General features: G+C 37.7%; 1 protein-coding gene across 8 annotated transcripts in view; it reads right to left on the bottom strand.

Annotated features, from left to right (window-relative positions):
• Positions 1–14480, bottom strand: part of DGKI (diacylglycerol kinase iota) — a 430951-nt gene that overhangs the window by 154825 nt on the left and 261646 nt on the right. For all 8 annotated transcript variants that reach the window (XM_032868387.1, XM_032868409.1, XM_032868419.1 and 5 more), the window contains exons 18-19: positions 5310–5383; positions 3770–3881 (exon numbers count right to left, since the gene is read on the bottom strand). In XM_032868387.1, coding sequence (XP_032724278.1) covers positions 3770–3881; positions 5310–5383 — 186 coding nt within the window. The remainder of the gene's footprint in view (positions 1–3769; positions 3882–5309; positions 5384–14480) is intronic.

Here is a 14480-nt window from a genome sequence, read left to right as displayed (position 1 = left end):
ATTTATGATGCCAGAACACAGTAATTGCTTGTGTTTTTTGTGTCCTCCCATAACACTGAACTGTGGGCACCCTGAGGACAGGGCTGGTCTCTGGGTCCATTTCATATCTGTTTCATGTAGCAGAGTATCATTTATGAATTCAATAAGTATTTGTGGATTAATAAGTGTTCAATAAATATTTATGACTAACATTACATGAACGAAGACAGGGAAACATTTTAAATGACAAATATTACCTGAAACTTATAAAATTCCTATTAATTAGAGACCATCAGTATGACCTGTATTTCCCATGGGCTGCCTGGCCTTTCATGATCCAGAACCCCGAGTTACCCAGGGTCACTTCCACTGTACCTGACTTGCCAAGTATTTGTAAGCCCACCCAGATTTGAGGGGAGGGTACACAGACCCAAACTTGGAATAGCAAGTGTCCGAAAAACTCAAATCCATTTAAAACCATGGTCACCATTCGAAGATGTTAGTGAATTACTTATTTTGAAGACATATAAATAAAACAAATCTGTTATCCTGCTTTTCCTATACCAATTATGTAACCAAGTAGCCAATGATGGGTGAAATTGCTCTTTATATAAATATTCCAGTTAATCAGTGAAAAAGGATAGAATTAGAATATCACTATTCTGCCAATCTCTAATGATTGCTGGATCCAGACAATGCTCATCAGGGACTACTAGTCACACCAGAGAGACAACTAGATATTACCTATCCTCTTCCGGAAGAAGGAAACACTACCCACAAAGTAGATTTGGGGGGTGGGAGGATGAAAATGATGTATCCACATCCAACCAGCAACTTAAAGAAACAGCAAGAGAGAGGATCACGTTAGCTGACAGCTCAGGAATAATCAGCACAATTCAAACTCAGGGAAATGTTACAGGATGAACAGCCTGGTTACTTCGATAAGTAAATGAAGAAGGTAAAGAGATGGGCAGAAACCTGTAGATACATAAGAGTCACGTTAATCAATTACAATGAATAAATTTTACTTGGATCCTGGTTCAAACTCACAGAGCACAAGGACGCAAGGGACATTTGCAAGACAACTGGATGTTTGAGCACTCAGTAAATGGTTAATATTCAGATGCTACTGCCTTAATTTTTTTCAGATATAAGGCATATAGTTGTGTTCATAAGTCTTATCTTCTAAAAACACATACAGAAATATATATAAGTAAGTGATATAATGCCAGAGATGTGCTTCACATTAATATAGGGGAGGCGGTCAAGGTAGGGACAGAAAGAAGATTGCCCATGTGTTGAACATTACATACTGTTATAAGCTAGGTGATGGCACGTGAGGGTCAATATATTATTTTGTCTATTTTTATACTGTGCTTTTCTCATAACAAATACTTATTTAAAAGCACATTTTGCTATTTCCCCATTGACCTTGGAACAAAGTCAAAACCTCTAGATGAATCCTATAATCACTCCATGATCTGGTCCTTGCTTAAGTACTCTCACTTTTCACCTCCATAAAATGAATTACAGTTCCCACAGAGGACTAGGATCTCTCATACTTCGGAGTGTATGGAAATTTCTCTTTCTACAGAATGCCCAATCCTTCTCTTCTTCTCCTGGCAAAATGCATTCACTCTGCCACATTTGCTCAAGCCAGCTACAGGTATCAATCTCTCTGCTGTGTGGAAGACACACACTGGAGTGATGGATACCCACCGCCTGCCACTCCTGGCTGGCACTCCACCCTTTCCTGCCCTCCTTGCCCTGTGAGCCTGACCTACTCAGACTTTATCAGTAGCTGCTTGTCCCCCGGTATCTGGTTAGACTTCTCCAGAGGTAGGCACCAGTGGAAGATCTACAGGGCCAAGAAGAGTAGGGTGACTCTATCTAGGGCTCTAGTTCCCTCCCTGCCATGCTGGCAATGACTCACTGCTTCCATGTAGCAAACACTACTCCTATCAGGTGGTCCTTCCCAAACAGCCCTTCTGCTGGTGCAGCTGACTGCTTCTTTACCTTTGGACGTTCAGCTCAGGAATATACCACCACCCATCATTCCCTCTCACAAACCAACTTCACTATTTGTCGGGTCCCTATACAAACTTTCCTCCAGTTACCCTGTGTCAGTTGGCTATATCTTTCCTGTTCAGACACTATGCATTTGTCAACAAAAATAACCCAAGCAAGACTATAAAAAGGACCTGACATAGATATGGATTGAGAAATTATAGAAGATGGAGAATCAAAGAATATTTTATAGAGAAAAAGCCTGTGCAATGGTCCTGTGGTGCAAAAGCAGCAAGAAATGTTCAAAGCTAAGCTTGACTTGGGAGGCTACTTGAGCTAGAAAGCAAAGAGGGCAGTGGAACGGCTGAAGAATCAGAGAGAAATAATCTTGCAGGCCTATATTTCGATTCTGATACTGAGAGCAGTGGGAAAGTATCTAATATTCTCTTTGCCCCCCAGTCTCCCACCCCAAGCCTAGGTGAAGGATCATCTTCTCTTCCACATTCCCTGACAGTCTTCTCCGACATAGTTAGGAGTAGGAAGCTCTGACACACTGGTAAATACTCCATAAATATTCACTGAATCCATGAATAAATGAATGAGTAAAACACATAGGGCCAGATTTGAGCCTTTTTTTGGTTGCTTCCAAGAATTCTTCCTTGCACACATCCTTCTTGAATTTATGCCTACATTTGGTCTCAGCAGAGTCTTTGCCTGTAATTAGCATACAGACCTTTGGAGAGAAAGAGCTAAACGTGAGCTAGGACCTGAAAATAAGATCAATGCCAGAACAATCTTCAACACTCAACAATCATTTCACCCCAGAGAGGGCAGATTTCAGGAGCAGCATCGCCATCTTGGGTGACGGACACTCTTGCCACAATCACAAGAGGCTATTCTGTCTGATCTAGTAACCTGAGGTGATTAAGGAAAAGTCAGTAGGAATCCACAGGATGAATGACAAAGAGAGCTGTTTTGTCTTGTTTAGAGCAAGGAATACAACCCTCTTACCTTCAAGGCATAAGGCATAGCACAAACCATGTGCGAACCATGGACTGCAAGGAAAAGCTTTTAACTTTTTAATTCGTTTTATAAACTGATAGGGTGGCCTGATTTACATCAGGTAAGATGATAAGTGTAACTTTTAAATGGTTTCCTCATCATTCAATAAGTTGAAATACATAGCTAAAACCTGCTTGAAATTTCCCTTACACTATAATTCACAATTTAATGCAAGCAAACAAAATTAAAATGCAAAGGTGATCTCAACACTGTAGCAAATGAATATTCATCATTGTCACAATAATGATGTCTTTCTTTATTCAGGTATTTTGTGATAATGGAGACAGCCACCTCATTCTTAAGCAGGCATGAAAAAGATGACTGCGCACGACCACTTTTCTTTCTACTTAAACAAAGGTAGGTCCTCAGTGAAACAAAAAGCTATCAAATGGCAAGGTTTCTGCAATGCCGCTGAGATATGTCTGGGGCACAATGCTCTTTAATTTCCCTAAAAATGCTGCATTTCATTCTGGTAGAAAATTAATCAGGAAAATTAAAATTTGTTTAATTTTGAAAATCAAACAATTCAGCATCAATCACCTTAGTGACATAAAGAATTATCTTCTGTTCTTGTTCTCCCCAAGCAATTCTATATTGCATAAAATTGATCAATTTGTAAAGTAGGAGAGAAAAATTTAAGGCCACAACCCAGAAGTCTATGAGATGAATAAACTCTGGAACTAAAATGTATTTCATTTCAATAAAATATTGCATTGCTCACCAAAGAGGCCATAGTGAATCCAATGACTTCAATATAACCATCATCATGACGCTGAGGTTCAAAGTCATGGTGATCTCCTGGGTTCCCCCAGGGCATTGTGCCGGCACAGTATCTGCAAGATAAGATTAAAAACAGAATTAAATTTATTCCATCACTCTTACGATTGTCATTAGGTATTACCTTAGAGGGAGATCCAACGTGTATCTCGCCTAAGAACAGTTTTCTGTTCTTGGTGCACACCTTCTGATCGAAATAAAAAAGTGGACTTATCATGTCCAAATACCCATCTGTGTAAATGGGCCACAATTTTATAGCAAAAGCATCTCATGGTGGCCAAGTGTCTCCTAACTCATTATTTATTAACATTTATCCCTCAGTGATCCATTACATCTGTTTTCTATGATATGCCATGAGTTACCCATGGGCGGTTCCAGAGTTTGGTCTTGGAGGAAGACACTGCATGCCAGGAAATGGAGGTGGGTACACAGTGGTCATTATGTACATAGCTAAGATAACAACCACTGGTAAGGTAAGCAGACAAAGGTAGGTGAGGAAGAGTGAGACAGGTATGAAGAAAAGATGAGAGATGGAGAAAAAAGAAGGAGAAATAAAGGAAATTGGAAGAGGAATGATGAGAGGGGGAGCAAGAAGAAAAAAAGAGAAAAAAAAATTAAAGGAGCTAATGTCTCCTGAGAAAATAATGTTTTCTGAGAATCTAGGTCTTTTATGGAAATAATGAAGATGAAAATCCTTCTGGAATAGGATTGTAGGTGACTATACTGAGCTTTGCCAAAAGTAATCAGGAGACTATGTTTTCCTAGCCTTAGATTTACATACAATTCTCATTTCCATTAAATTCAGTCTAAATAGAACTTTTCTGCAGATTTTGTGTCCGGAGTTGGGTGGTTTGCAAGTAACAAAGAGTCATAGATTCATCTCCTCCAAAATCTTGGCTTGGGAGCCCAGACTTTAATTTTGTACCACTGAGAAAATGTGCTTATTTTGAGTCTAGTTAATCTTAAATTTCCCTTTCTCCTGAGGTATATAATAGCACCAAATAGAGTTGACATCCTGGCTAGAAAATGCTACTCTAATTGATCCTATTTTTTTCAAAGCAATCATCTAGCAACTATTTTGAATGAGTTCCATGCTAAAATCAGGTTGGATGGTTTCCTAACAGCTTTCGGGAAACTGAGAACAGGGATTTATTCAAGTCTATTATCCTTGGGAGGTAGGGGCAATCAGTAATTGAGAATTGTATTAAAATGTTCCAGTAAATAGGGGCGCCTGGGTTTCTTAATGATGGATAAGTGTATAGCACACATGCCACATCGCATTAAATAAAAACCCCACCCACCACAGAGAACACTAACAAACTGAGGAGGAGGACAAAAGGATCAGACCTGGAAACCCCTAATGAGCCAGTAAGATACCTTACTTTCACCGTTTGTGCCCTGGACATTTTCTGTAATGAAAACCGATAACCTCAAGTCAAACGGAGTTCACATCAAACCAAAGAAAAAGGATGAACAGAGCTTACCTGGGTATATTTAAAAATACTATACACTGGAACTTCAGTTCCTGAATCTTTGGAGTGAGATCTGTTCCATCACACTGCAACAGAGAAGAGAAAGGGGTTGGAAGTAGTCATGTGTCTAATATATATGTTATATATAATTACATATCTACATATGTGTAGATATTAATATATAGATATATATAATACATATATGTATATGCACATATAATATATATGTAATGGTCTTCCCCTTGTCCTCAGCTCTGCTTGAGCGAACGCCTGTGACTACAACTGAAAACGTTATCGTGATTTTATCTTCAGCAGACCCAGGGTTCAGAGCATGGTTTTGTTCTGGTATAAAAACAAAGCTGCCATTTGACTAAAATGATTTTTCTCTGGCTTCATAAGCAAAGGAACTGCTGTCATTCTTAACCTTGGATTATTAGATATTTTGACTTGCAGTATCAACCAAAAGATTTATGAACGTTTAAAGGAATAAAAAAGGAAGCCTCAAGTTCAGGCAGTAGTGATCTCCACCACAGTTACCCAGGATGGTTATTTGCTTTCTGAGATCAATTTTTATTTTGAAAACACCGAACATAACATTTTGAAAACTGTTTAAGAGGAATATATACTGCAAGCTTAAAAAAAAAAACTATTATAAATCAGTGGTATCTCCATTAGGGATCTGCTCTTACACGTTTCATATCTTACAGACTTGGACTGGTCTTCCGAGATAAACTACTTTCCTGGACCTGGACGTGACCCCAGGGTGTCTCAAGGGCCTCAGGCTGGCTTGGCCTCAATACCTCTGTTCAGCGCTTCCCTCACCGGTTAGCACTTTCCTTGACCATCCTCTAACTAATCAAAGAAAAGGCTTTCATTTCCCTATCTCATTTCCCACTGGTGACAAAAAAGTCAAGAAAACTCTAGTCACCACTATAGACTTCTCAATGTCAAAGGTGTGCCTTTTTTTTGCTCTCCCTAAACCCTCACCAGAGAATTCCCCGTTATCTTCTCTTTGGGAGAGCAGAGTAATGCATTCCCAAACTCCCTGTGAATTTTTAAAGACTTCTTTAAAAGGAGTGTTCAGTCTAAGAACAGTGATTCTGCTAGCATTAGCGTCTCATTGTTTTCCCAGCTCATCTTAATGCAGCTAATTTTCATAAACACGCTCCAAAATCTGTTTCCAGAAATATTATAGCCCTAAATAAACAAAACATTTTAAGATGTTATTTAGAAAGGAATCAAATTCTAAATATTGACTGAATATCCTCAGACACTACGAAAACAGTCTCCCAATTTAAGCACTTGGAATGAGTTGATAGATGACTATACCAAAGAAAATATCTTAAATTATCAAAACTGAGTGCAGTAACTAAAATTTTGAAAATACAGTGTGATGCACTAATAGCATACAAAGCAGTACTGTTTACCTTACAGAAAAAAAACCCTATAAAATTATTGTATTTAGAACAGAAATCTTTTTAAATTTTCTACCTTTTCTTCCTAAGAAACATGTCAGTGATTCTGGGAATTTATCAAATTATAAAAGAGTACAATTTACCATGTATCATGCTTCACAAAGTTTTCTTACATATTACTGCCTTTAAATTTTGTATGTCTTTAGAACAGTACTTGGGTGGCTCTGTTGGTTAAGCATCTGCCTTTGGTTCAGGTCCTGATCTCAGGGTCATCCGCTCAGCTGGGAGTCTGCTTCTCCCTCTGCCTCCTCCCCCCAGTTCATGCTCATGCTTTCTCTCTCTCTCAAATAAATAAAGAAAATCTGGGGGGCGGGGGAGGGAGAGCAGCAGCTTTCAACCTTTCTCCTATTTCAAACACATAAAGGAAAGTGCCCATAAAATACGTTCCTATACCCAAGCTCACATATTGATAGATCAAAAGAAGAAGAAAACATGGGAAGGAGGTCAAATAATGCTGTACAAAGGATTTTGTCATTGTCTTATGCTTTTTTGATGTAGTATTCATACAGACTACATTTATGTGAAAGATTAACTACTACCTCAGAAACACTGACCTCACTCTAGCAAAAATGAGATGGTTTGTTTTTGCCTATACATGGGATTGCTCTAGCTAATCTTCTTTCCATCTCTCACTCAAAAAACATACAGTGATATCCTTATGGAAATATCCTGTTTCCCTGCATGACACATCACGATGGTCACTAGTTGTTGTTTCAAAGGCTTGTCTTCTTATGCCTATTTTAAACAAGGAAAGTAAACCCTTCTGAAAGGTTACATGATACCCCCAAAGTCATATACTTCATAAAGGCAGAACTAGGAATAAATCCCAAATATTTGATTTTGTTTCTAATTTTTTTTTTCCTCATCTCACACACACACACACACACACACACAAGATAGGATTACACAAACCAATTCACCTGCAATCTTGCCTGTACTGGCTGATACCAAATCTTTCCTAGTTATCTGGCTGCCATTTTGGCCTCTTTGCATTTGGATTATTAGATATTTTGACTTGTAGTATCAACCTTCTTTTAATCCCTGCTATATAGGCAGGCACGAGTGAGATGTTTATCATCGGGGGACTGGTAGATGCAGTAGACAAACTGTATAGTGGTTAGGGAGTATACAGAGTTTTATTTCACTGCAGCAGATCTGAACAGTCAATCCATTCAATATGGCATTGGCCCCTGAGCAGGTGCCACCACCATTCCTCTCAATGTGAAAAATACTGGAAAAGTAGAGTGAGTTTATTTTTGGTTGGGTTGCCAGCAGCTGAAGAAACAGGGAGGTTGCTGTTACTTTAATAGCCATAATTTTATGAATAAAGACCTTCATAGTTCAGGGGACCACTGTCTTTCTTGCCTCCAGCTTTAAGAAAGCAGTACTTCTACTTTGAAGAGTCTCTACTACCAAAAGATGCTTGTTTCCACTGCAATTGTATGAGAACTGAACTACCTGAAAGCAATGCCAAGGATTACTGACACCACTGGTAATGGCCTCTGTCTCTTCTTTCAACTGAATCAGAAGACTGATGTCTCACACATGCTTTACTAATCGGTGATTACACATTTTTCTTACTGGCATATAATTCACATACAGTGTTATTACTTTCAGATGTACAACATGATGATTCAGTATCTCTATACATTACTCAGTGCTTATCCAGTGAAGTCCTCATCCGTCTCCAACTACCATCTTTGTAATCTTACTAATATATTCCCTATGCTGTACTTCTCATGTCCATTACTTATTTATTTTTTAACTGGAAGTTTATATCTCTTAGGCCTCTTTATTTCACCAATCTCCCCACCTACTTCTCCTCTGGCAAACACAGGTCCAATCTGTGTTTAAGAGTCCTTCGTTTGTTGTTTTTTTTTTCATTGTTCATTTGTTTTCATAAATTCTACATAGAACTGAAATCGTACGGTTTCTAACAGACTTATTTCAGTTAGCATTGTACCTTTTAGGTCCATCCATGTTGTTGCAAATGGCAAGATTTCATTCTTTTTTATGGCTGTGTAATGTTCCATATTGTGTGTGTGTGTGTGTGTGTGTGTGTGTGTGTCTCCCATCTTCTTCATCCATTCATCAATGCACACTTGGGTTGCTTTCGTATTTTGGCTATTGTAAATAACGCTGCAATAAACATAGGGGTGCATATATCTTTTTTATTTTTTTAAAGATTTTATTTATTTATCAGAGAGAGAGAGGGAGAGCGAGTGAGCACAGGCAGACAGAATGGCAGGCAGAGGCAGAGGGAGAAGCAGGCTCCCTGCAGAGCAAGGAGCCCGATGTGGGACTCGATCCCAGGATGCTGGGTTCGTGACGAGCCGAAGGCAGCTGCTTAACCAACTGAGCCACCCAGGCGTCCCGCATATATCTTTTTTAATTAGAATTTTCACTTTCTTTGGGTAAATATCCAATAGTGGAATTACTGGATCATATAATATTTTTATTTTTAAATTTCTGAGGAACCTCCATGCTGTTTTCCACAGAAGTGTACCAGTTTGGATTTCCACTAATAGTACACAAGGATTCCTTTTTTTCTCCAAATCCTCACCAATACTTGTGTTATTTCTTGTCTTTTTGATCCTAGTCATTTTGATAAGTGTGAGGTAATACCTCACTGTAGCTTTGATTTGCATTTCTCTGGTGATTAGTGAAGTTAAGCATCTTTTCATGTGGCTCTTGGCCATCTTTACATCTTCTTTGGAAAAATGTCAATTCAGGTCCTCTACTCTGCTCATTTTTCAATTGGATGTGTGTGTGTGTGTGTGTGTGTGTGTGTGTGTGTGTGTGTTGTGTTGTGTAAATTCCTTATACATTTTGGATATTAATCCCTTATCAGATAAATCATTTGCAAGTATCTTCTCCCATTCAGTAGGTTGTCTTTTTGTTTTGTTGACGGTTTCTTTCACTGTGTAAAAGCATTATATTTTGGTGTAGTTCCAGTAGTTTATTTTTGGTTTTGTTTCCTTTTCCTCAGGAGACCTATCTAGAAAAATGTTTCTATGGCCAATCTAAGATTACTGCCTATGTTTTCTCCCAGGAGTTTGATTGTTTCAGGTCTCATATTTAGGTCTTTAATCCATTCTGAGTTTATTTTGGGGTTTGGTGTAAGAGAGTGGTCCAGTTTCCCCAGCACTATCTGTTGAAGAGATGGTCCTTTCCCCATTGTATATTCTTGCCTCCTTTGTCATAGATTAATTGACATATAAGCATGAGTTTATTTCTGGGTTCTCTATTCTGTTCCATGGACCTATACATCTATTTTTGTGCCAGTATGATATTGTTTTGATTACTACAGCTTGGTAATATATCTTAAAATATGGAATTGTGGTAACTCCAGCTTTGTTCTTTTATTTATTTATATTTATTTTTTAAATTTTTATTTATTTTTTAAATTTCTTTTCAGTGTTCCAGAATTCATTGTTTATGCACCACACACAATGCTCCATGCAATATGTGTCCTCCATAATACCCACCACCAGGCTCACCCAACCTCCCACCCCAGCCCCCCAAACCCTCAGTTAGTTCCTCAGAGTCCATAGTCCCTCTTGGTTCATCTCCCCCTCCAATTTCCCCCAATTCTCTTCTCCTCTCCATCTCCTCATGTCCTCCGTGTTATTCCTTATGCTCCACAAGTAAGTGAAACCATATGATAATTGACTCTCTCTGCTTGACTTATTTCACTCAACATAATCTCCTCCAGTCCTGTCCATGTTGATACAAAAGTTGGGTATTCATCCTTTCTGATGGAGGCATAATACTCCATTGTACATATGGACCACATCTTCTTTATCCATTTGTATGTTGAAGGGCATCTTGGTTCTTTGCACAGTTTGGCGATTGTGGCCATTGCTGCTATGATCATCGGGGTACAGATGGCCCTTCTTTTCACTACATCTGTATCTTTGGGGTAAATACCCAGTATTGTGATTGCGGGGTCATAGGGTAGCTCTGTTTTTAATTTCTTAAGGAATCTCCACACTGTTTTCCAAAATGGCTGCACCAACTTGCATTCCCACCAACAGTGTAAGAGGGTTCCCCTTTCTCCACATCCCCTCCAATACTTGTTTACTGTCTTGTTAATTTTGGCCATTCTAACTGGTGTAAGGTGGTATCTCAAGGTGGTTTTGATTTGAATCTCCCTGATGGCTAGTGATGACGAACATTTTTTCATGTGTCTGTTAGCCATTTGTATGTCTTCATTGGAGAAGAGTCTGTTCATGTCTTTGCCCATTTTTTGACATGATTATCTGTTTTGTGTGTGTTGAGTTTGAGGAGTTCTTTATAGATCTTGGATAACAGCCCTTTGTCTATACTGTCATTTGTGAATATCTTCTCCCATTCCGTGGGTTGCCTCTTTGTTTTGTTGACTGTTTCCTTTGCTGTGCAGAAGCTTTTGATCTTGATGAAGTCCCAAAAGTTCATTTTCTCTTTTGTTTCCTTTGCCTTTGGAGACACATCTTGAAAGAAGTTGCTGTGGCCAATGAGAAAGAGGCTACTGCCTATGTTCTCCTCTGGGATTCTGATGGATTCCTGCCTCACGTTGAGGTCTTTTTATCCATTTCGAGTTTATCTTTGTATACAGTGTAAGAGAATGGTCGAGTTTCATTCTTCTACACATACCTGTCCAATTTTTCCAGCACAATTTATTGAAGAGACTGTCTTTTTTCCACTGTATATTTTTTTCCTGCTTTGTCGAAGATTAGTTGACCATAAAGTTGAGGGTCCTTTTCTGGGCTCTCTATTCTGTTCCACTGGTCTATGTGTTTGTTTTGTGCCAGTACCATGTTGTCTTGGTGATCACAGCTTTGTAGGAAAGATTGAAATCAGACAACGTGATGCCTCCAATTTTATTTTTCTTTTTCAACATTTCCTTAGCAATTCAGGGTCTCTTCTGGTTCCATATAAACTTTAGGATTGTTTGCTCCAGCTCTTTGAAAAATGCTGGTGGAATTTTGATTGGAATGGCATTGAATGTATAGATTGCTCTAGGCAGTACAGACATTTTAACAATGTTTATTTTTCTGATCCATGACCATGGAATGGTTTTCCATCTTTTGGTGTCATCTTTCATTTATTTCATGATTGTTCTGTAGTTCCTCAAGTACAGATCTTTTACCTCTTTGGTTGGGTTTATTCCCAGGTATCTTATGGTTCTTGGTGCTATAGTAAATGGAATCGATTCTCTAACTTCCCTTTCTGTATTTTCATTGTTAGTGTATAAGAAAGCAACTGATTCTCTACATTGATTTTGTATTCTGCCACATTACTGAATTGCTGTATGAGTTCTAGTAGTTTGGGGGGAAAAAAAGACTTTATTTATTTGAGAGAGAGGGACAGGAGGCAAGAGAGAAAAGAGAGAGGGAGGGGCAAAAGGGAAGGGAGTAGGTGTCCCATTGAGCAGGGAGTCAGATGAGGGGCTTAATTCCAGGACCCCTGGGATTAAGACCTGAGCCAAAGGCAAATACTTAACTGAATGAGCCACCCAGGTGCCCCTGACTTTGTTCTTCTCTCCCAAGAAAGACTATTTGGAGTTTTTTTTTTGGTTCCACACAAATTTTAGTAATATTTGTTGTAATTCTGTGAAAAATGCTGTTGGCATTTTGATAGGCATTGCATTAAATCCAAAGACTGCTTTGAGTAGTATGGACATTTTAACAGTATTGGTTCTTCTAGTCCATGAGCATAGAATATCTTTTCATTTGTGCCTCTTCAATTTCTTTCATCAGTGTTTTACAGTTTTCAGAGAATAGGTCTTTCATTTCCTTAGGTGTGAGTATAAATGGGATTGTTTCCCTATTTCTTTCTGCTACTTCATTATTAATATATAGAAATGCAACAGATTCCTGTATATTAATTTTGTTTCTTGTGACTTTACTGAATTCATTAATCAATTCTAGTAGTTGTTTTTTGTGGAATCTTAAGGGTTTTCTATATATACATTATGATGTTATCTGCCAATAGTGACAGTTTTACTACTTCTTGACCAATATGAATGCCTTATTTCTTTTTCTTGTCTGATTGCCGCAGCTAGGACGTCCCATACTATACTGAATAAAAGTGATGAGAGTGGATATCCTTGTCTTGTTCCTCATTTTAGAGGAAAAGTTCTGTTTTTCACCATTGAGTATGATGTTAGCTGTGGGGTTTTTGTATATGGTCTTCATTACGTTGAGTTGTGTTCCCTCTAAGCCTACTTGTTGAGAGTTTTTATCATAAATGGATGTTGTACTTTATCAAATGATTTTCCTGCATCTATGAGATGATCATGTGATTTTTTTTTCCTTTCTCTTGTTAATGTGATGTATCATGTTGATTTTTTGTGAATACTGAGCCACTCTAGCATCCCTGGAATAAATCCCATATGACTGGTGAATAATTTTTTTAATGTATTATTGAATTCAATTTGCTAATATTTTGTTGAAGATTTCTGCACCTATGTTAGTCAGACAGAGTAGGCCATAGTTTTCTTTTTTTGTTGTGAATTGTCTGGTCTTGGTTTTAGAGTAATGGTGGCCTCATAGGATGAATTTGGATGCTTTTCTTCCTCAGCTATTTTTTGGAATAGTTTAAAAATAGGTATTAACTCTTCTTCAGATGTTTGGTAGAACTCACACCCTGAAGCCATCTGGTTCTGGACTTTTGTTTGTCAGGAGTTTGATTACCAACTTAATTTCATTGCTAATAATTGGTCTGTTCAAATTTTCTCTCTCTTCCTGATTTAGTTTTAGAAGTTTATATGTTTCTAGAAATGTATCAGTTTCTCCTAGGTTGTCCAATTTGTTGGCATATAATTTTTCATAATGTTCTCTTAAAATCCTTTGTATTTCTGTGGTATTGGTTTTTAGTCCTCATCCTTCACTTCTGACTTTATTTATTGAGTCCTCTTTTTCTTTGTCTGATGAATCTGGCTAAGGGTTTATAAATTTTGCTTATTTTTTCAAAGAACCAGCTCTTGGTTTTAGTGACTTTTCTATTGCTTTTTAAGTCTCTATTTCATTTATTTCTGCTCTAATCTTTGCTATTTTCTTTCTTCTACTGGTTTTGGGCTTTGCTGCTCTTTTTCTAGCTCCTTTAGGTATAAGGTTAGGCTGCTTGAGATTTTTCTTGTTTTTTGAGATGGACCTGACCTGTATCACTCTGAACTTCCCTCTTAGAACTGCTTTTGCATGGTGATTACAAATTAAAAAAAAAAAAATTACAAATTTTACAGAATTATTTTTTAAAACATTTTTACAAATTTTACAAGATTTTACAAATTTTGCTGCATGGTGATTACAAATTTTAATTTGTATCCCACTCCTGCTCCTCTATACACCCATATATATTTTTCTGTATTTCTGTATTCTAATGTATTTCTGTTGTTCTGTCCCCTTTCATCACATATTTTATTCTTTATCTATGCTGTGATAAATTTAAGCATTGCTGTATCCCATTCCTTTTTCTCCATATAATTTTTCCTTTTTCTTTCTCCTTAAACAATTATGTAAAATAGTCATATTTGCTCCTTCTTTTAACTTGTTTATTATAAGGAAGCATTTTATGTCTTTCTTAATAACTAATGATATGCTATTTTTAATTTTTTAAAGATTTTATTTATTTACTTATTTGAGAGAGAGATAGAGAGAATGCATGAGAGTGGATGGGCAGAGGGGGAGAAAAAGGAAAAAGGAGAGAATCCCAAGCTGACTCTACC

The sequence above is a fragment of the Lontra canadensis genome, unplaced genomic scaffold, assembly GCF_010015895.1.
Source record: "Lontra canadensis isolate GAN:19392208 unplaced genomic scaffold, GSC_riverotter_1.0 scaffold2, whole genome shotgun sequence".
Taxonomy (NCBI): domain Eukaryota; kingdom Metazoa; phylum Chordata; class Mammalia; order Carnivora; family Mustelidae; genus Lontra; species Lontra canadensis.
Note: the sequence above shows the minus strand (reverse complement) of the source record. Positions and strands in the feature narration are given on the sequence as shown.